This window comes from Mustela nivalis, assembly GCF_964662115.1.
Source record: "Mustela nivalis genome assembly, chromosome: 12".
NCBI classification, from domain to species: Eukaryota; Metazoa; Chordata; class Mammalia; order Carnivora; family Mustelidae; genus Mustela; species Mustela nivalis.
Window position 1 is genome coordinate 66,930,997 of NC_139031.1, and position 24,370 is coordinate 66,955,366.

At 36.0% G+C, this 24,370-nt stretch overlaps 1 protein-coding gene across 4 annotated transcripts in view; it reads left to right on the plus strand.

Moving 5' to 3' along the window:
* The window catches only part of SGCE (sarcoglycan epsilon), a 66,021-nt gene that overhangs the window by 26,987 nt on the left and 14,664 nt on the right, over positions 1-24,370 (plus strand). For all 4 annotated transcript variants that reach the window (XM_082693628.1, XM_082693626.1, XM_082693627.1 and 1 more), the window contains exons 3-7: positions 998-1,155; positions 6,692-6,764; positions 11,215-11,413; positions 21,302-21,464; positions 23,844-24,055. In XM_082693628.1, the coding sequence (XP_082549754.1) occupies positions 998-1,155; positions 6,692-6,764; positions 11,215-11,413; positions 21,302-21,464; positions 23,844-24,055 (805 nt within the window). The remainder of the gene's footprint in view (positions 1-997; positions 1,156-6,691; positions 6,765-11,214; positions 11,414-21,301; positions 21,465-23,843; positions 24,056-24,370) is intronic.

The following is a 24,370-nucleotide window of genomic DNA, read 5'->3' on the forward strand; positions in this document are numbered from 1 at the left end:
GCAAAAAGGAATTTTCTGAAAATTATAGCATAGAATTAATATAAATATTATTTTTGTAGATTATATGATGAATAACCTACCTGAAAACAGTCATAGAAAATAGTTAACCATGTTCTCCATCAGTAAGAAAAAGTAATCTTTTCAGCAGTTATTTAAAAAATGTTTTTTTATGTGGCAGTCTGTGTTTGCAAAACTATGTAGCTGAACCTTTTGAACAGTAGCTCCAACGTTCGGGAAGAAAATATGTAGGTAAGAGCATAGTTTCTGGAATCAGCTGAGATTAAATTCTAATTTCACCATTTGAGAAGTTACTTAACATGAAAAATTACATATCCCATTACTAAAATTAGGGCTAATAATAGTACCACTCTATAGGTGTGTTTGAAAATCAGGTGAAATTGTGTCTGTCGAGGCCAGGAACATTCTAACAAATGATGCTATTGTTACTGTTTCTTAGTTACAGTTCTTTTGGATTTAGCAACTCCTTCTCCAAAGTTTTAAAATTACATTATTTTTGTTTTGATGACCCTTTTATAATTTTGAGCTATCCCTTGAGATTAGCTCAACAGTGTCCAGAGTTTTATGAAAGAAAGTCTTCTCAAGAGAATGAATACATCAGCATGATTAAGGGATTTTCCCAAAAGATAGTTGTCTCATTGGCAGAACTTTCACACTCCTGTGTGACCAAAAAAAAAAGAAAGAAAGAAAGAAAGAAAGAAAGAAAGAAATAGAAGAAGAAAAGAAGACAAAATTTCCAAAGACATTGTAAGACCGTTTTCTTTGTTGCATGAGATTTCTAGGCAAACTAAATAACTAAAAAGATTTTTTTCTTTACTTGAGGCTCTAATCTAAATTCCCAGGTGGATTTTTTTTTTTTTGGTGTGTATTTAATTTGCTACAAATGTAAGAAAAGATTTTAGAAATATTTTGATTGAAATGATGAAGGCAGTATGTGTAAAAGTAAATTTTATGTCTTAACTCTGTGCTTCTTATCTAGGTGAGATTAGTAATGATCCTATAACATTTAACACAAATTTAATGGGTTACCCAGACCGACCTGGATGGCTTCGATATATCCAAAGGACGCCATATAGTGATGGAGTCCTATATGGGTCTCCAACAGCTGAAAATGTGGGGAAACCAACAATAATTGAGGTAATTTAATTAGAAACAGCAGAATTATATTTTGGGGTTTTTGTCATTTTAGTTTCAAATGTTGAAATTAAAATTATATCACAGAGGTTTTTAGTATTTTGTGCACAGAAACATATTAGGTAACATTTGGAAATGTACCATTCCTTTCTGTTCATCTACAAAGGTCTTTGTTTTAGTTTTTATATATAAAAAAGAGCAATCTAAATTAGGGGAAACCATTTAAAGACATTTTGAAAAGGTAGATTATTATAATAAGAATTCCATTTAAGAAAATAAATACAAACTTAAAACACTTATTTGCTTTATATATTAATTTCACATTTTCATGTTCACTGAAATAAAGTCTTTATACAGAGATCTGATGAGACTCTACCATGTGCTAGGTATTATGATAACTGCTGGTGGTAGAAAGATGAGTAAGAAGTGAGCCCTGCCAGGAGTCTGGTCCATTCATTGAAGCACTGGAATGGAAATCCATTGTTAGCCAACATCGTTATAACCATTCTAATTAGAAGATACTGTTTGATGCAGAATCGTAAAAGGGTAAATAGGAATTCACTTCACACGTAGAAGGAAGGCTATCTTAGTCAGCAAAACAATACATCAAAATCTTGGAGGTATGAACAAAACCACATGATCTCTAAGAACTCTAATTGTGGCTGGTAGGCAGGACACACCCCAGAGGGCAAAATAGAGGTGTTGATGTTGGTAGGGGTAGATCTTTGAGGGGTTTCTAAGCTATGCTGAGAGGTTTGACCTTTATTCTGGAGGGATGGTTGGTATTAGAATTCATCAGATTCTAGCCTAGCACCTAACATCTTACCTAGAAGGTATTAGAAATTAGAAAACAATATTAATATTGAGCCTTTAATGGGAATTAATATGTTTTAAAAAATAAGTGGATATAAAATCTAGATGTGTTTCCTCGTCTATTCTACCCACCAAAATCAGAATTATAATGGTAGTTAATGGCAGGAGAGTCCTTTATGCCCTAATGCCTACAGGAACTTAGATTCTAATTTAACTGATCAATTTCATAAAGGTTTAGTGGTAGTGAGCAGGGAAGCACTATAGGAACTATAAATGGAATTTCCAGGAGCTTGTACAGGTCCTGAGTGGTATGTTTTCTCCCTCGTATAAATCCTTAGGGAATTACATGTGTTGAGTTTTTCTCCAGAGTTTAAATCAGCCATAGATTTCCACGTCCGCCAAGAGAAGGTGTTTCTTCCTTTGAGTTGAAGTTTGTATTAACACGACTTTTCCATGATTTCTATTAATAAATCTGATTCCTTAAGACAATATATAGATACAGAAATAGAATATATAGACCCCTGCATCTATATAGATATAGAAAATATAGATAGAAGAAAGAAAGTTATTTTGAGTTATTGTAAAAATAATTTTTAAAAATATTCAGTGAAGTTATATGTTATTTACCTGAAATAATAGCAAATGTCATTTTTTAAATGGGAAAACACAGAGGAATTCTGTTTAAATTGAGGAGCAAAACAAGAATGAACCCCTCCACCACATCTGTTACAGAATATATTAGAAATCCTAGCCAGTGCAGTAAAAAAAGAAAAAAATATTAAATCTCTAAGTATTTAAGAAAAGAAGTAGAATAGTCAATGATACAAAGAGTCTACAGACTAATGAAATTTTAAGAAAGTCTAGCAGTCAGCTATAGGCTCAATATAAAAAATTTGGTTTTATTTCTGTACATGAAAAACAAGTATTGAGAAAATAAATGTTTTTAAAAGATACCATTTTTAATAACAAAATTATAAGGTACTAAGACTAAATCTAACAGAACGTATGAAAAGTTTGTATGGAGAGAGTCATAAAACGTAAGTGACACTAAGATTATATAAGTGAAAAGGTAGTCATCTCTTTAGGGATAGAAATACTCGAAATCATGAGGGCATCACTTCCCCCTAATTGATCTATAGATTTGATGCAATTCCAATAAAAATTGCAATAGGATTTTTCATGAAATTAGTGTCAACTAATTCTAAAATTTGTAAAGCTGATAAATGGCCAAGAAACAATCAAGCTACTTCTAAAGAAGAAAAAAAGGGGGAAAGGTTTCTTTCCTTTCCAGATATCAAGATTTACTGTAATTATCATAAGGTTGTATTGATGCAGAGATAGACAAATTAACCAGTTGCTCAAATAGAGAGCCCAGAAACAGATATATCAATATAAGGAAGAACTATGTATATCAGAAGCAATGATACCACAGATGATTACGGAAAAGGACATCTATTGAATGGTGCTCAGAGAACTGGTTTGCCCTGGGGCAAACATAAAATTAGATTCTTAACTTCATAGGAAATGCAAGACTCAAGTCCAGATAGTTTAAGGATCTGAACATGAAAAGCAAAATTTTAAACCAGTATATGAAAATGTTGAAGAATATTTTCCTGAGTTTGGGGTAGGGAAGTACTTCTTAAATAATACCAACATATTTTTACTTGAGAAAAAAGATTGAGAAATTTTACTACATTAAAATTGGCATTCATCAAAACAAACCATTTAATAAATAGACAACCTACAAACTGGGAGAGGTTATTTTAAAAGTATATAGCTGGCTAATGATGTGTATCTAAAACAGAAAAAAGGACTCCTATAATAAGACATGAAAATCAGAAACAAGACATGAACAGACATTTCACTAAAGACAAAAATGATCATAGGTAAAGACACTCTCATCAGTAATGAAAAATGTTCAAATTAAGACCACAATGAGAATTTTACCCTTGGTAAAAAGTCATTGAGGGTGGATATGAGGATTGGAAAAGTATTTTGGAAAACAGTATAGTATTGAATATTTCACATAGCTGAGTATCATTGTACCCTATGATTCAGCAGTCCCACTTCTAGGCATTTCCCCCAAAAGAAACATTTACAAACGTCCTCTGAAGGCATGGACAATCATGCTTATTGAACAATGTTTGCATAGCAAAATGTTGGATATCCACAGAACAGTGGAGACCCAAAAGTCTCTCAGCACAAGAACAGATACAAAAATTCATCAGCAGAATATATTTTTTAAAAATGGGGCCTTTTCAAACAGTGAATTTTTAAAAATTTTTTCTTAGTAGAGTTGACACACAATGCTACATAGTTTCAGGTGTACAACATAGTGATTTGACAATTCTCTAGTTATGCTATACTCAGCACAAGTGAAGTACCATCTGTTTCCATACAACTCTATTACAAGTCATTGAATGTTTACAACAACAATGAACGTCAGCTTGCCCAACAACATAGATAAATGTTGTAAACATAATGTTGAATAAAAAAACAAATCCCAAAAGACTACACAGAGTTAAACATTTTTCTGGAGCTCAAAAAACAAACTAAATAACGGATTATAAGCATACAAGCATTTATAATAAGACTATATTTAAAATAAATGGGATGATAAGCATGAAACTCAAAATGGCTACTTCTGGTTGAAGAGAGGGATAGGAGAGACACACCTGGATTGAGCCAGGATTCTGAGGGGCTTATGATGTTTTTGTACCGTACTACTAACATAATGTTATGAATATGTCAAATAATATGCTAAAAAGCTAATGATGAAAATTTAGCATCTGTTTCATTTAATGTAAGTGATTTATCTGTAAATAACATTTCTTTATTCATATATAGTAGCATATTTACAGTATTTCAAAATATTCTATTAATATAGTCAAAAAGAGTTTGGTATATCTTAAACTCATATTTAATCAGATAACACCCTGATTAATTTATTCAGTAGATATTTATTAAGCATCTAAAATAGATCAGCCACTGTTCTAGAAATGAGGGATCAAAAAAATGTACACACATGATACCTCTATGCTATGAAGGGCTTCACATTGTCATGATATATAAAATTTGATTGAGAATGTTACTGTATTTAAATATCTCATTAAATGTGATAGAAGGACTGCATTCTATTATAGCTGTTAAAATTAAATTTTAAATATAAATTCAGATAACAAAATTCTCTTCCTAATTTGTGAAACATACTTCGCCCTTTTTAGTAGCCTGTGACTTTTTAAAAAATTAGAATTTATGAATTTATAATAATGAAATTTGTGATAATTATGGCTAGACATAAAATCTTGCCACTATCTAGAAAATGTCTGATGTTTCTGAGTTTTAGCCATGAGATCATCTAACAAATAGTAGAAAATGGATACTTCTTAACTTTGAGAGTACGACTAAATTTTCTGCAGGGTAAACCTTTAAAATGAGGAGGATTCTCAAGTCCTTTTTGCTTCGTTTCAGTTGCTTCTTGGTGAACAATAGTTCCTGATTTATTTTAATGACTAGTCTTAATTTTAGTGTTCTTGGTGACCTCGTTGATTATGTGTCCTAACAGATAGCAACAAGGAAGTCATTAAATTCAACAGAAATTTGACAAATTGTGGACAGAGAAATCCTTTTAACTTTGTGCAATAATATGCTTTTCAGAATATGTACTTTGAAATATTTGGAATATTTGAAATATTTGGAGCATGTCCAAATATTTATTTGTTTATTCCAAAATTCTGGTGTTTTATTTTTCCTTTCAAATCTTATTTCCGATAAGTGTGATTTCTTTCATTTAAAGCTCAGATATGACACTGTAAAAATCTTGGATATTTATTTTTAAACGGGGAAGATTGTTCTTTTTTATTTGAGTCAGTTTTGTCCTGCTCTCTCGTCTCAGTGCTCACTCCAGCTGGAGTCACTGCCAGGAGGCTGGTGTTGGGACGCTGAGACTATTACACGGTCATTTGTTGTTTTTGAGGTATTGCAGACCTATCTGAGTGATTCAATATCTGTTATGAAGTTAATTATTCCTTAATTTTTGAAGCCATATCCTGTTGTTGGCCTTTGCTTTGTTTGTTGTTTGCAGTGACTGTTTCTGAGTTGACTTTGATGTAAGTTCATTGGCTCTGCAAATGTTTACTAATATTGGACTCTACAAAGGGATTGATTTGTGTTTTGGGGCATAAGCCTTATCGACTATGATCCTTACTGCTCTACTCCCATCCTAAGGGAGATAAGATTTCTAAGGGGTCATTCATGCATATTTTGACTGGATGGTGTGCAGTTTGGTACTGAATACAAGCAACACAGAAGATAAGCTTTTTTTTTTTAAAGGCGCTTCTTAGCATAATCCTCAAGCTCCATTGAAAAGTACGAAAATGTATTGTGTTTTTGAAATCTTAGACTGGCAGCGGTAAGTAATTTCTAATGGTTTATCCATTTACTAATGACGCATCTGCATTGCTGCTAGCACTTAACGGTCTTCTGTAAAAGGGTCTTCCTGATTTTAACTTTTTGTTTGAGCATGTTAAATAGACTTGCCTAATTATTTATTTTCCCATAACATTGCTAAAAGCTCTGAGTTGTTCTTGCCTGGAGAAGGCACATTTTGTGAGTACATAAATAATGAAAATGGAAAGAACGACAATTTGTTTTCATTTTGTCCTTAATGAATTCTGTTTCCCAAATAACATTTCACTTCTTTAATATGATTTTCTTTTTCTAATAGATAACTGCCTACAATAGGCGTACCTTTGAGACTGCAAGGCATAATTTGATAATTAATATAATGTCAGCAGAAGGTAGGTATGGAAGATATGTGGCTGATTGTTTTCTTATTTGCAAGAAGTATTTCATTATATCTGTGCAAAATACAGTAAAGGGTTTTCAGGTACCACATACCTAATGTCACTAACAAAATGGTAATGTGTAGAAAAGAAACCCAAGCAATCTGTAACTGGTTATAAAATATCATGATGGGTGATGGCGCTGAGAAGCTCAGACTAGAGAGCCAAGCGCATAGGCCACTTATCTCTGCAGGCTTTCATTTCATCTTCTGCAAAACTAGAGTAAGACTAGCATTTCTATCCAAGTCTGGGGTAAGGAAGCAGTCCATGAGTTAAGGATTGAAATGTGCTTAACACAGGGTAGAGCACAGGGTGCACAATCAGTCCTTAGTAGCTAGTTTTATAATTTTATTTTGAAACTGATCATTGGTAGTGGTTTAACTGTATGTGAGGACAGAGACTTGTTGACGGAAATAAACTGGAATTTGGGTCGCAGTCTCCTTCCTAAATAGCTAATCATGCATTGTCTGAGTCCATCAGCAATTTGCATTACATATACGTGAATGGTAAGTGATTCCCAAGGATTTGGAAGGTTATTATATTCCAAGAATCGTGCTCTCAAATAGTCTGATCTGATTTTGGCATTTGATTGGGAAAAATACATACTGCTAAAAACTTTGTAGTTAAAATTTACATATCACGGGATATGCCTCTCTGGCCTAGATACCATTTCTGAGGGTAACAGAAGGAGAACGGACACAGCATTTTTACCCCCAAAATTAGTAAAACAATTATGCACCCTTAACAAGTAATTCCGAGTTCTATTTGCTAGTACAATTAAATGAGCGAACATGAAACATTTTATTAGGACCTACTAATTTGGAATTTGTGGTAGTTCAGTAAAGGTTGACTTAAAAATTGCCTTTATTCTATATGAAGGAAAGTAATTTCTATAGACTTGATACTGGACAACAACAAGCAACCTGGTAGATTGCTTTGAGATTTCAAACCCTTTTACTTGAGTTTTTCCCCAGGTATTTTGACATTATCAATTGCAGACCACAAATATGCCAGTTTAAAGTTTAAAGTGGCCTTCATATATGAAAAGCAAGTCAAAATGCCAGTTCTGTGGGCCTGGACAGAAGATTCTCTGTCCCCTTTTCTACTTCCCAAGGGCTTTTGGTAGGTATTCCTGCTTGGAACAGGAAGACTTTTGCCCCCACCTTCAATTGTAATTAGATGCTTGCATCTAGTATCCATAGTGGGATCCAGAGAGGGATACCACCAATGATCAGAATCATCACAAAACTCCCTCTCTTCTTAGGAGTTCCTCAGTGTAATGAAACAGTTACCTGACAGTACACTTGGATCACTAATGTCACCATTATGCTCCCAAGTGGGAGAGGGTCCCTATTCTCAGGTACAGGAGCCCCTACAGACAGAAGGACAGGTTGGTCTACAGTCTGAACTTCATCCTCAAGTTGATCTCAGTTCTGGTAGATCCAGAATACAGAATACAGGTGTTTGATATGCAGGGACCCGTGTTCAAGCAGATACTAATGGAAGACTGCTAGACCTCTGCAGGATTGGAGGTTGGCTTTACAGGCTTCATCTACTTCTGGGATTCTGAAGGTGGGCTCGTCAGGGAGGGGATGGGATTTGGAAGCCTCTGCTTTTATCTCAGAGCTGCCCTGCTGCCTTTCATATATAAGAACCAGTGAACCAGAAGGCATGCCTCTATCTGTGCTGGTCTGGATGGACCGTCTTCGGGCAAGAGGATGGACACATCTTTAAGCAGGGCCTACACGCACACCATTTTCCCCAGATGAGGGTAGGAAAAGAAACAGCAAGAGTGGCATTTCAGGATAATCATGCTCCGTCTGACTCCCTGCCCAGCTGTCTCCTGCTCTGGGAGACCTAATGGGAAATTAGTCATGTAGCATCACAGAGCACAAAGCTCAAGGAGAGGACATAGAGTGATTCTCTAAATTGGGTTGAGAGCCTCAGAGGCCTGCCACCAATTTGTTGGCCTACTGTTCCCTTGGCCCCTGTGATGTCCAAATATAGCAGGCATGGGATTTCCCCAAAGTTAGAAAGCTCCTATGACTCATCTTTGGAAGGGTTGGCAGTAGCGCTTGGCGCAGTAGACGGCCGGCAGCTGCTCGGCCCAGAGCCTCTAAGGGTGTGGCGGCAGCGGGTCTCAGAGAGGAGCCACGAAGCAGGGTCACATGGATTAGGAAAAACCAAGTAACAGTTCTCCAAAAAGGAGCATTGAAAATAGGAAAGCTGTTTTGCATGCTTCTTTAGAAAAGTGGGTATAAAACACTGAGTGAAATGAATGGATGATAGACTTCTAGCACACTCAAAACTATCTTTGGTATTATTTATAAATATTATTTATTGCCAGGAAACTGTTATTCATGACATATTTATGCATGGCTGTTTTTCAGTATGGAGAAAAATGTGGCATGATTAAGCTACTGTTTATCTATATAAAACAGGAAATGTATCTGTATAAAACAGGAAACTTATCTACATAAAATAGCATAAATATATCATATTTTAGAAGACTGCAGATGGGACATACATCAAACAAATCTAACAAAATCACAAGCAGGATAAATGGCAGTGTAGAAGATGAAGGAAGAACCTTCTGTGATTAGAGTCATGAAAAAATCTTTAGGAAGAGACACCGCACTCCAGAAAACTCTCTTGAAAATTCTAAAGCCTGAATCTCTTCTCTTCCCTGACTTCAGCTCTGGCATCAGGCATCCTTTAGTATTAAGAAGGCTTCATAAGAAACAAGGTCATCATGATTTCAGTTATTTATTGTGTAATTTTTAGTTTTTACTTAATTATCGAATAAGAGTGTAATACTTTACAGATCTATGAGTTTTAAGGAACTACATCAGAGGATAAATATAAGCTTTAAATGTGTGTATAGTCCAGAAACAATTTCTTTTCCTTCTGAGGTAAACAACTTGTTCATATTATTTATCATAATTGCTCAAGTTTACTATTTTATAGGTTCTTATTCTAGGCTGGGAGCTCCACTGAGCACTTTGTATACAGTCCCCTTTAGCTTAGATAAAAATCATCTGAGGCAAGTTTAAATGATGGTAAAATCCTGGGCCCCTCTACAGATTGGTTCCTCCTCTGAAAGTACAGGGCGAGTACTGACTCACCTTCGAGTTGTGAGTATTAAATGGGATGGTTCATCGCAATCCCTTTAGCTTGGCCCACCTCATGGTAAGTATTCTAAAAAAGGTAGCCTTTATTATTATGGAAATATTAAAGAAACAAAGCTATTCCTTAATAGAACAATCAGAATGTAGGAAATGATTTTTTTTTTAATTTTGTATTTTACATATGTATTATATGTATTATTATATACTGTATATTATATACTGTATTCTTGTAACAAAGTGAGCTAGAGAAAAGAAAATTAAGAAAATCCTAAGAGAAGATACATTTATAGTACTGCATTATATTAAAAAAATCCACATATAGGCGGACCAACAACATAGAGGCGGTTCCAACTCTGTTGCTCAAGGTTCAACTCTAAATTGTTTCTTTCCATCCTACTTTGTTATATCCAGAGTCTGAATTGGACATTGGTTTCTTTAAAATAAATATTAATTTTAAAAGTTTTAGAGGGAAATTTTGATGAGATACTGAAGAGGAAAAAAGCTAAATCTCTAATGACATGAGATGTGGAATTTCGTGGGAAATTAAAAATATAATTCTCTAGAATATTTAATGATGAAGTGATCAAAAGGGTGAAATCATGATTTCAGATTTCTTTTGGAACATAGTTTGTTTTAGCATGCTCTAAAAAGATCAGTAATATTACAGATTAAAAAGAAGGTATTTCAAATTATACATAAACAACTCACAAGTAATTACAGATATTTTGTAATTGTTGAGGCACAGAGCAACATCCTTCCCAAATAGAGAAGTCTTATCTGGGAAGGATGTTGCTCTGCGCCTCAACTTTCTCCTGTGTTCAAATGAACACAGCACTACCTAAGGTTGTAACAATTAAAAAGACAATGTCCTTGAAACAAGATCTGTCAATTTGAAAGCACTGTGAATACAAAATATTGTCCCTACCCATGGAGGGTTCTGGAAATGCTTCTACCTGGGTACCATGGCAGAGGAGGAGACTGACAGGTCACTGGCAAAGTGGAGACAGATTTGGCAGTTTTTTCTTTTGTGGCCAAATCCTATAATTATAAATTGCCCCACTATCCCTTGGATTTGATTATACTGTAGGTAAAATTTTGTGTTAAATGTATGTTATGTCTTTATATCCTCTGTTGTACGGAAAGCCTTTAAAATCAATATTAATAGTGTTCTCCAAAGCCAGGATTGTGACAGAAATCAACAAATCTCAAATTGTTCTTTTGTTTCTCTTTCAAAAGACTTCATTAAAGATATGCATACCCTTTTTCACCAAAATTAGACTTCCCGTTACCATACCAAGCAGAATTCTTCATTAAAAACATGAATGTAGAAGAAATGTTGGCCAGCGAGGTTCTTGGAGACTTTCTTGGGGCGGTGAAGAACGTGTGGCAACCAGAGCGTCTCAACGCCATAAACATCACTTCAGCCCTGGACAGGGGCGGCAGAGTTCCGCTTCCCATTAATGACATGAAGGAGGGGTAAGCAGACCTTTATCTCGTTCCTTAAATATGCATTTTGAACTCTGGTGGTCTTATCAAATTTATTATAGATGGAAGATGGCCTATTGCATTCTTTTTAATAAGAAGTAGGTGTTGTAAAGATAGGGGAACACCAGCAATTTTCTATATTGACAAAGAGATTATATTAATGGTTCTTTATATCTGACGTTCCAGGTCCTATGAATTCTAATTGTAGATCAGGATCAGCATCATAAATTATAGCACTGAGTCTTTTGTACCTTCCTTAGAGAAGCTGATTATTTAGGGCCCTGCATTTCAAAGGAAATTGATGCCCTAGTTATCAGCTGCAGGATACTCAGGCTGCTGTAACTTTATTCTAGGAAACTATTTCTTCGCCTTTAACATTCTTTCCACCATGTGTCGGTGATGGATAGCTGGAGTGGATTTGAAACCTATTCCTGAAGCCTGGCCTTGTCACTCATGGGCTGGGTGACATTGGGCAAATGCTGTACTCCTCTGTGCCTCGATTTCCCCCTTTGCTCCAAGGGGTGCATTTTTCTACTCCATATGTTTGAGATGGATTTGTCTGTTCTCATGTCTTACAAAGTATTGACCCTTGTAGGGTTTAAGAAACAATTTTTATGCCTGGGTACATTGAGAGGATTGAATGTCAATGTCGGATCAAACTTTGATCTTTAATTTTTAACGTGTAGGTTGAAGCAGATCTGCCTTTTTTTTTTTAACCCTATAAATGTATGGAATACAGAATAAATCACAGTTTATATAGCACATCCTTTTCCAATCCCTCCTTTGTCCATGTACATGGGAACATTTTTATACAGATGACATCTAGAGTACCTGGATTAATAAGAATTAAATTTAAGGGCAGCGTTCAAGGAGAAATGTGTTGGAAATGAGGGAAGATACCACAAACAGACATAGATGAAGTATGAGAGAGTACGCAGAAGAGGGATAAGGGATAAGCAGTGAGCTGTGAAGTTCAACTTACAAATTTCAGAATTAAATTGTAGCTTGTATGTTACAGTAATGGATTTTGAAGTCAGTCAAGCACGCATAGAAGTGCTTCAAGAATAAGAGTTGCTTTATCTCTTGGTCTATCTGTTGGTTGGTTTTCTATATGAAACCATAATTTTAGAGCTTACATTTATTTTTACTTCAGCTTTCCAACATGAGTCTCTGTCCCACTGAGTAATTAAAGCAGAACTGTGGGAAATGAGAAATGATGAACAGGGAATCTCCCCTGAAAACATTCTCCCAATATGAAGTCTTTTCAATAGTTTCTTAAAGTCATATATTCCACGATGATTGTTAAAACAATGACCAAAAGATGGTGGAGGAGAGCAGCCTGAAAACCAGGCACTGGTAGGGTTTTGTCTTGTTGTGCTCTCTTCTGAGCTTCCTCTTCCCTATTCTGTCATACACACTGCACTCACAGAGGGCCTTTTAGAGACAGATGAACTAAACAACTCTCAAAACCAGACTCTGACCTAAAACAGTGCTTCCCAACCACGTCTTGCCTAAAAGTTGCCAGTAGTGCTTTTATAAAAACATAGCTATGGCTGCCTATCTATAATCTATAATATGATCTATAATATATTAATGTATAATATGTTTTTATAGGTAAGTTATAATATATAATCATCTATTAAAGAAATACATTAATTAAATAAATAAATTGGTTAAGTATCCGGTCTTCATCTCAGCTCAGGTCTTGATCTCAGGGTTGTGAGTTTAAGACTGCGTTGGGCTCCACACCCAGTAATTACAAAATATAGATAGATAGATAAATAGATACATACATACATACATACATAGGTAGGTAGGTTTGTTGGTTCCTGGCTTCTGCTTCCCCCTAGAGATTCTGAATCTTTGAGTCCAGGGCTTGGCCTGAGCATGCGACTCTAAATTAAGAACACAATTTTTGTCCTCCAAGTACTTGCTAAAGAATTCGGTCATTAGCTGATCCCCCAGCACCTGCTAGAGGGCGGCATGTGCTGTCAGATATTTGAGAGAGTCAGTCCCATGGCATTTATTTGGACCCTGTTGTCTCAGATCCCTTCCCAACGTGAAATGCTTTCCATGAGTTTTAATTTAATGGTAAGCCATAACCTTTACAAAGTATTCATATGATAAGTCTTTTAAAATAGTATTTCTATAAATTGTACCCAATACCAACCCTACTGCTCCAGTGTCCCTATATGCACACCAATGAAACAAGATCATACTTGAGTATAGTTCCAGAAGAAAAAAAATTGTCCCCGCGAACGATTTTGCACATTTCCTTCAGTTGTTATGTAATGCCATGGTAACAAAACTAACTTTTTGCCCTATCGCTTTAAACTTAGAAACAAAATGCTGTGCTTGGCTAACTAATCTCTTGTGTCGTGCTTTCTTTTTGTTAATGTATATCGTAATACTTCATTTACTTAATAAACTTTTGTCTCCCTACTTTGTTTTGAAAATAACGTGGGCTATAAATCCCTTTTTAAAATGAAATCTTGAAGAAAATAAAAAGCTAGTCAGACATAGCCAAGGAATTCCATCCCTCTCTTTTCTAAGATTTTATTTTGAAAGGTTATCATATGCTTCCCAGATATTAATTGAACACCTGACAGAGTATCCTGCTGAACATTCAGTAACAAAAGTCTCAGGTCTCTGATAAAAAAAAAAACAAATGAATAAAACCTCCATGAGTTTATCTCCTATCACTCAGGGAGGCCACAGTCTCCTAAATGAAGATTTTTTTCCATAGTTGATCTATGTAGTCAAACACACAGCAGAGGAATAGGAGAAACTCTCAGTGGTAGACCATCCGAGAGGGTGCCCCGGCCTTCCCCAGCCCAAGGGGCCGTTCAGTGTCCATCATCAGGAGCCCACTCTGTAGCATCCCACGTCCTCATCCCTTCCTCACGTGCATTCGTTTACCTCTGCGCTCGCTGACAGCTTTCAGACTTCTCCTAAGTCTAACAGAAAACAATGAAAAAGATTTACTTCAAAGTCCGTAAGCTCCTGCAAAGGAAGGCTGAGCCTCCTGAAAAGACTGGCCGTCCCCTGCCAGACCCATAGCCCCGGCAACTGTGCTCCCTCTGGGCGCGGTCTCTGTGCTGCTTTTGCTCCAGAGACTCTGCCAGAGGCTAAGGACGGGTGGCTGCTTTTAGCCTGGGATGAAGCCAGTGGAAAGAGGAGTAGGTTCATGTTTCATTCTAGGCACGGCATCGCCGCCAAGCCGGGGTGAGTGATGTGGTGTAAACGGCGGCTATTCAGGGAATGATGGGGTGTGAGGATTAAAGAATATACTCACTTTTCATAAGAGATTGTCAAACCTGCCACGATTTCCTCTGGTTACCAAAGCGTGTGGGTCTAGCCTCAGTCAGCAAAGAGAATCCTCGTTTATTCGTTAGACAATCTCACAAAATGCTCCCTCTAATTAATTGTTTGCTTTCTGCCCTATAAAGGCCTCCGTGACAAATTAAACTTGAGGAAGAGAATATAAGTCAGTGGATGCCAAATACTGCTCTGATGCAAGGTCATGATCCTGGGCCAGGCTGTAGTGCTCTGCTGAATTTGCCCCCGTGTTTGGTGACTTATAAGATTGTCCTTTATTCTTAAAGAACTTTTCTCCCACACTTCTGGTGCAAATATTCTTTTATGGAAGGATGGTGATATAGGATAGGAACTTCTAAAAAGAGCCTTTAATAATGTAAAAATTGGAAGCCCATATAAATCCACTTTTTAAAAAAAGATTATTTATTTATTTGACAGAGAGAGATCACAAGCTGGCAGAGAGGCAGGCAGAGAAAGAGGAAGGGAAGCAGGCTTCCCGCTGAGCAGAGAGTCCGATGTGGAGCTCTATCCCAGGACCCTGGGATCATGACCTGAGCTGAAGGCAGAGGCTTGTACCCACTGAGCCACCCAGGTGCCCCCATATAAATCCACTTTTAAAAGTATAAAAATAAACTGATGAAATCAGTGTGACTATATGTCTAAACTCTATTCTGTGTTCTACACATAGATTCACATATCAAGTATTTTTATTGGGGAGTAGTATATTAATCTTTGTGTATAGTGATTTAAAAAACAATTGACCAGACAGGTAATTGGATAATTAAAAAGCCATGTAGTACATACCACTGTCGAGGTATTCACAGAGTGTTTCTTCCTCACTTCAGGTCCATGCCTGCAAAAGGTTCATAGACTAGGTAAAGATCTGAGTTTTAAGCATACAAATTAATTTGCTCAAAAAATAACAAAGAGAGATTCTAGATAAAGGGGTTAGCTTGGGCAAAAGCCCTGAGGTAGGAACAAGCCTGATGGATTTGGAAACCTATTTCATATGGGTTTGGGAGACAGGGATCCAGAAGTGGTTGTTACAAAGGAGGCAAACCCCAGACCAGGTAAGGCCTTGCATACCAGGAAGAATTGTTCAGATTTTATTCCAAAGCATTAGGGACATTTGCAGAAAATAGCACATGGTTGAAAGAGTAGACAAAACCCAAATGCCTCCTTTCTGCAAGCAGGAAGCTCTCTCTCTCTCTCTCTCTCTCTCTCTCTCTCTCTCACACACACACACACACACACACACACACACACACACAAACTAGAAGGGTCTGACCCTTGCAAGCCAATTCCCTCTTTAAATAATGTATTCCTTCTCCAAGGAAGAGGAGCAAGCAAGTAGCAGAACTAGAGTCTGGAACTGTCCTCTCTTTTCTTTTTTAATTCTGCATTCGATCTTTTATTTAGTTTAACTTATTCTTTATTTTTCATCTTACCTTTGGTCGATTGATCGCAGATACGCACAGAAGTGGTGTGGGGGACAGAGGGCAGGAATCTTAGTGCATTTTCTTCTAAGAGCTCAACCGTTCCCAGGCAACAGGTAACACGTGGACACATTCTTCTCTAAACTGTCTTTTATCTCCACAAAATCAAGAATCAACCACTTTCGTTGCTTGGACAATAAGGTCAAATATGCAATCATTGAATCCATTGATCTGGCAGAGATCTGGCTAAAAAAGGCAGAGTTTTGACTTAATCTTTTTTTTTTTTTTTTCTAACCTGTTACTTAGTTTTCAACATTGTATGTATAGGGGCCACAATGAATGTGTTCTACCTCAGGGGAAGTTGAATTGTTCAAATTGGAAGAAAAGACTCCTTCGTAAGGAACAAATTCCACCAGTGTGAATTAATTCTTGGGGGTCTGCGGCACCATGTTTCGTCAACATTGCTTGAGAGCCTTGAACTCGGCAGCATGTTCCCATCTCATCTGTTTACACCTTTGAAAGTTTGAAAACACATGGCTAAGGTCATAAAGATAACAATCACCTTTGTTTCGCTTTATAAAAATTTTAAGTTTCTTCATGTCAATAAGCTAGCTAAAAGGAAAAACAGATTATGAAAAATGTGATTTTAGTGTGCATCGCATTAGGTTATTATTCACAGCCACATACAAAAATTCTTTTAAAGCCATCTTGTTGAAACTTACTGGCTCTACAAAAGAAACAGTAAATACACAATTTTTTTTTTTTTTGGAGCCTGCAAAGCAAATCTAATATCTCCTTCTCTCAAGCATGGCATTTATAGTCTATTTGCATTTTATATATTAACTTACAGATTTTCCCAGTATTCTGGAGATATAATTGACATATGGCATCGTACAAGTTTAAGTTGTACAACATAATGATCTGACGTATGTACATATTGCAAAACAATTACCATAATAAGTTCGGTTAACATCCATCACCTCATGTAGTTACAATTTTTTTCTTGTGATGAGAACTAAGATCTACTCTCGTGGCAACTTTCAAATATACAGTGACTTGTGTTTTAAAACTGATATAATGCTTTTTATTCATTCATTTATTCTTCAAATAGGCTCCCTGAGGACAGTGAGAAAGAAAGGGTCCAAGGAGAACCCTTAAGGGGCTGTTGCTTCATGCCCTGTGGAAAGCAATGGTGATCAGAACTAGGGTTCTGGAAGGGAGATGGAACAAAGTGGACAGGTGCATGTGAGAGTTCTTTTGGGGTAAATGTCAGAGACTGATGATGGATTGAATATGTGGAAAGAAGGACAGGAGTCAAATACGATGGTGCTTGAGCATCTGGCCATGCCAGTCATGGGGAGAGAAGATGGAAAAGGAGGAACAGGTGAAGGTGGGGTGGGGTGACGATGAGCTCAGTTCGGAACATATTAAGTTTGTGAAGCCTATGGATCATCCAAGGAGAGTTGAAAGTAATTTGGCAGTATGTGTCAACTGTCATAAAAATGTTTCTACTTCTAGGCGTCTCTTTTAAGATAGTAACATTAAAGAATTGCACAGAGATAGTCTTTGCAATATTATTTATAACATAAAAAAAATTGGAAGCAACTTACATGTCCCACCCTGAAGTAATTGTGAATAAATCGTGTGCACTTAAAAAATTACATTGCCATAAATCTATAATTACAAAGACTGTACAATATGGAAAATGCTTATGATGCATTAAGGGGAAAAAGCAGGGTACAAAATTGTATTTTGGAGATGATTGCAATTAGGTTAAAATATATGCATTTGAAAAATATTTTGCAAGGTACATTGGAAAATGAAGATAGTTATCTTAGTAATATAAATTAATTCTGTTTTTATATCCTAGGTTTTATGTAATGTTTTTATATTGCTTTCATAATTTAAGGGAAAAAATAAAACATTTCAAAGCATCAAAACTCTAGCCCAGGGCGCCTGGGTGGCTCAGTGGGTTAAAGCTTCTGCCTTCGACTCAGGTCATGATCCCAGCGTCCTGGGATGGAGTCCCGCATCGGGCTCTCTGCTCAGCAAGGAGCCTACTTCCTCCTCTCTCTCTGCCTGCCTCTCTGCCTACTTGTGATCTCTGTCAAATAAATAAATAAAATATTTTAAAAAAAACAACTGTAGCCCATTTTTGTTATCTTGAAGTGAATTAATTAAAAATCTTACTAGTTGTAAATGCAAATCAATGTCATGTTAAAGCAAGTTAACAGTTGTAAAAATACTCATTTTATTTCTGTATTTATAAGTATAATGTCACAATTATTAAGGAGATATGTGGTCTTGGCAAGGCAGTTAATAATAGAATTTGACTTTATGTGAAGCTTACATTTAAGAACTTGTTTTAAATGGAATATATTTATATTCACTGATCATCTAAACACCTAACCAGTTGTTTCTCATATATACTTTTGTTCTGAATTTTTTATTTTTATTTTCCTCTTTAGCTTTAGCCCATTATATACTGTTTATCTACTGAAGGCACCATAGTTTTTGAAAAAAAAGTTCCTTCAATGAATCTCAAGTCAAAATATAAATTTGACATAAAGAACAACCAAATGAGTTTGTGTAGTCAAACTCTGGGACACAGTTGTCAGCTCAAGGTGTGGGTTCATACTTACATTGACAAAGCTTTGAATTTTTGTGATACACTTTCACTTACTAGCAGTTTTAAAAATAAAAGATTTATTGAGATGTAATTCATATACTATACAATTCACCTATTTAAAGTATGTAACTCAATGGATTTTAGCTTGTTCACAAAGTTGTGCAGTCATTATCACAATCAATTTTAGAATATTTAAATCATTCCAACTCCTCCATCCTATACCCATTGGCAGCCACTTACCACCACCACCACTCCCCACCCCACCAGCCCTAGGCAACTACTGTTTACTTGCTTTCCTTATAAATTTGCTTGCTGTGAACATTTCATATGAATGGAATCATACCATATGTGGTCTTTTGTGACTGACTTCTTTCACTTATCCACAGTATTGTTTTCAGGGTTCACCCCTATTGTAGCATGTATCAGTACTTCATTTGTTTTTATGGTTGAGCAATATTTGGTTGTTTGGATGTTCCACCTCTTATTTGCTCATCAGTGAGTATTTAGATGGTGTCCACTTTCTGACTACTGTGAATACTGTTGCTATGACCACTCACATGCAAGTCTTTGTATAGACATCTATTTTCATTTCTCTTAAAGTACATACTTAGGAGTGAATTGCTGGTTCATATGGTAACTCTGTATTCAACCTTTTGAGGAACTTCCAGACTGTTTTCCAAAGCAGAGGCACCGTTTGACATTGCTACCAACAGAGTAGGAGAGTTCCAGTCTCTCCACATCCTCTCCAGAGCTTCTTATCTGTGTTTTTTCTTGTAGCCGTCCTAATGGATGTGAAACAGTAGTTTTGATTGTGGTTTTGATTTCTCTTTTGCTGAGGGCTGAGGGTGTTGGACATCTTTTCACACACTTATTGGACCTTGGTGTAATTCTTTGGAGAAATGTCTATTCAGGGCCCTTGCCATTTTTAAATTGGATTGTCTTTTTGTTATTGAGTTGTAAGAGCCCCTTACGTATTGTACATACAATTTCCTTATTAGATATATGATTTGCAAATATTTCTCTTATTTCATGGATTACCTTTTCACTTTCTTGATAGTGACCTTTGGAGAACACTATTTTTAATTTAGGTAAAGTCCAGCTCATCAAGCTTTTTCTATTATTGCTGAAACTTTTGGTATCGTAGTTAAGAAAACACTGCCTATTTCAAGGTCATGAAAATGTACACCTTTTTTTTCCTCAGAGTTTAACAGTTTTAGCTCTTATATTTAAGTCACTCATCTATTTTGAGTTAATTTTCTTCTATGGTATGGGGTAGGGGCCCACTTTATTCTTTGGCATGTGGATACCCTGTTGTGTCAGGACCATTTGTTCTAAAGACTGTCCTTTCCTCCATTGAACTATCTTGGCACTTGTGACAAAAATCAGTTTACTAAATGTAAGAGTTTATTCCTGGACTTTGAATTTTATTCCATTGATCTACTTGTCTACCTTTAGGCTGGGTTACTATTGCTGATTGTTCTGATTATTGTTGCTTTGTAGTAAGTTTTAAAATCAGTAACTGTGAGTCTTCCAACTTTGTCATTTTCAAGAATTTTTTGTAGTTATTTTTAGGTTCCTTGAATTTCCATATACATTTTCGGATCAGCTTGTTAGTTTCTGCAAAGCAGACAGCTGGAATTTTGATGGATTTATTTCCTAAGTAGCTGTAGTATTGTCACTAGGAAAAGAAACATTTAGAGTAATTTCCTGGTTTTCTCTCTTCTTTTGAAAGACCTATGAGATTCTCTTTTCTCAGGCTGCTTCAAGATTATTCCAATACTATTATCACTAACTTCTTTTTTGTGTGTGTGAAACTCTTCCTGACTAATTAAGTAGAGTTCTTTCCCCTTAAACACTAAGATGCACACCAAGAAAATAAGTTTTGCTTGCCTAATTTGTGCTTACCAAATAATAGTTTTTCTCTTAGATTGACTTCTTAGATAAAAGAGTGAGAGACCTTGTAGTAGGAGACCTAACACTAGGGGTCTGTGCAGTAGAAAAGCTGATAGAACTCTTGAGCGAAATAACTAAATGCCTAAAGTTCCGGAGATGTAATTTCCCATCTTATTAAAATGAAATCAAGGAAATTCATTACCTACAATTACTTATTGCTTTAGTCAGAGTTTTATTTCTAAATAATTTACTTTCAGGGTAATCTTTAAAGGTAAGTCATCTACAAAACATAGTAATCACAATATGGCAGACACATGCTTACTTTGAGTTAAATAGGATGAAAAAAAATTTTTTTTAGAAATTAACTTAGAATCAAGAGAATGTCTGAAACACCAAAGCACTCAGTAAATATTGGTTGAATAAAGGAAGGACTGGAAGGCAGCTCCTACATGAATCACTGCTTTTAAAGCCCAGGTCCCTACCTTAGGGATGATTCTAGATAATCCCTCAATTCAAAAGGATAAATCCTGCTTTCAGGGTAGATTGTTTTTCAGTGTTTCCAATTTTCTCAAAGGATAACCTGAGAGTTTCACATTTTTGCAGCGTTTATGTCATGGTTGGTGCCGATGTACCGTTTTCTTCTTGTTTACGAGAAGTTGAAAATCCACAGAATCAATTGAGATGCAGTCAAGAAATGGAACCTGTGATAACATGTGATAAAAAGTTTCGTACTCAGTTTTACATCGACTGGTGCAAAATCTCATTGGTGAGTTTTTATTTTGTTTTTGCAAATGTAATTGGAAGTGATGGGGCTGGAGTTAACATTTGACTAAAAGCTGAATTGCTTTTAGGAACAAATCCTGGGTTTACTTTGTTAACGCAATTGACTTCCCTTGGCTTTAAGAATTTGGCACGCTTGTTGACAGTGCATCCATTTAGGAAAGTGTTATCTCCACTTTTGTCCTCAGTCAACCCTTGATTAGTTTTGGGGGCTGCATTAGTTTGGCAGGTGGTCCAAATGACCCCTCCTGGATATCCTGGTGGTTGTTAAGCCATGATAGAGTATGGAGTCCGTGTGACGTATGAAGAAAGTCTCAAATATGTTGCCATTACCACCTTGGAAGGAGAGACTGGGGTACCATAATACATCTGAAAATAAGCAAGTGTGCTATGAGTTTCTGTCCTAAAAATGCAAATTGTAGGGCAAGTTCAAGGAATAACAAAAAACTCCAAGTGAACAAAATTAGAATCTTACCCACAGCCCCATAAATATTAAATATCTCTTTCTAAATTACTTTTTAACTAGGATGCTAAAAAACTTAAGAAAATGTAGGTAAGGTTTCATATATACTTGATATATATATAATATTTCTTATAAAATTTATATTATTTTTTGATTTTGCTTTCTGGAAGATTGGTAAGTTGTTTTACTTCTTTAGTGACCTTTAGATTTAACTTCTGTCAACTCTTGATGATTGGTGGTGAGTGAATTAGATCTAAGTTTAAAGTTGACATTTAAACAAAGTTATTGACACATAAACACAACTGTCACTTCATGGCTTGGAGAACCAACTGCAGGCAACTTTCCCAGATCTCCCAGGACAGGATAACATAGTATTCATCTTATAACACATGTACCTGTGGCCCTTGGCCCTAGACTCCTTTTTTGATGTGACTGTGTCTTAGGAAAATAATTTTCTTTCTTTGTCTTCTTAAATCAAGACAAATATTGAGCTGCTGTGGTTTACATGTATTATAGATAAATGCTGAGTTTGCAAAACTTACTCTTCCCATCATCGTCCTAATCATAACAAGGATGCCAAAGACTGAGTGACTGTAGTTGTAACTTGAGTAGGTACCTGTAACAGGAGTCAGCAGACAGCCGGCCCTAACAACACCATATTACTTGTGTTCGTGCTGTAAATTGTTTATGTTTAGGAATATGACCTAATTTCGGAAGATTTAAAAATGACTTATGTTTTGAAGCTTTTAGTTTCTATGGTGAGATTTTATAAATGGGAAGAGTACTGGGGTTTTCATTTTTTATTTTACATGTATTTATTTATGTGTCAAATCTTACCACAGAAGATATCAGGAGGCATAACTGAAATAGTGAAGCAATAAACATAATAAATAAAGTAGAAAAGAAATGGATGATCAGGACCTAAACTTTATTTAAAAAATAAGCCTAAGGTCCAGTTTGATAATAAGCTTCCTGTGTCCAGGATTAAAAGAGTTACTTAGTTCTCCTTCTTAAAAGAGTCAGAGCATTGATTCCTTCGCAGAAAATGAAGGTTCACTGGCACTGTACTCTTGACAAAATTTTTCAAGTGGGTATTTTTTGAAAGGATACTGAGAAATGCCATGAATCATTCTCCCCAACATATTTTGGGGGGAGGGTGTTCTGGGGGCAAATGTAGTGACAAATTTCACATGGACATTTTTACAGTGTTCTTCAATAAAAACCGCAACATAATTAAGTACAACTCAGTAAAACAGTTCAGTGAATGTGGAGGTAAATTAATCCAGTGCCAATGTGCATTTTTTAAGTTCTGGGTTAGAATTTAATGAAACTATAGTATTGGCTGAGTTATGTGTTCCTTGGGCTGTCCTTCCCCCACATCGCTTCTGTCAGCTCAACAGCAGAAAGAAAGATCAAGTTTGTAATCATTTAGAAATTGTCTCTCATTTTATTTTTCTTTCGTCTTTCACTAACCTTAGAAACCATACCCGTACACCTGGTTGTCTGCCAGTTCATGGCTTGTTAGCATCTTTTCTAGAAGTTTACCGGAGGAAACAAGAAATGTACACGGTAGAATTAAGGGCTTCTGTTTTGAAGGAAGGAAACTGGAAAGAACAGCCACATACACACATACACACACATTATGTGTGGATTCATGTACATATATATCTGTCTGTTGTGGAAAGGGCCCAGAAAGTGGGCCAACACAAGCCCTTTAATGTTACTTTTGTTCATTACTTCTTCCTAGCTCCCATTAACAATGGCAAGTTCAAGATGATAATGCAGTTGGAAAAGAGGGCTTTTTAGAAATGTGTCAAAGAAAGTTTTGATATATCTGGTTCTTCCACTCTCGTAATGTTTATAGTTATTAATTCAATGTGTAATTGTCTTCTTTTATATCAGGTCGATAAAACAAAGCAAGTGTCCACCTATCAGGAAGTGATTCGAGGAGAGGGGATCTTACCTGATGGTGGAGAGTACAAACCCCCTTCTGATTCTTTGAAAAGCAGAGACTATTACACGGATTTCCTAATTACACTGGCTGTGCCCTCGGCGGTAGCACTGGTCCTTTTTCTAATACTTGCTTATATCATGTGCTGCCGACGGGAAGGAGTGTGAGTACTTTAAAACACTAATAAAAAATTATTGAGCCTACTGGATAACAACATATAAGATTCCATTAAAAGCCAAGTTTCATTTGGTTCATAAAACACTTTATAAATTAATTGAAATTGTGTTCAAGTCAAACTCTAGTACTTTATTCTTTTAAAATGAATTAAAATAGTTTTGAGTCTAGTAAATCAAATTAGGGGATATAATGACCTTATTCAACAATTATTAAGGCTAGATATAAATTCATGCTGGCAAAACAGTCCCAAGAATAACTGAGGTTAGCTCTTTTGGTTATATAAGCCATTTTGTGCAGAGAC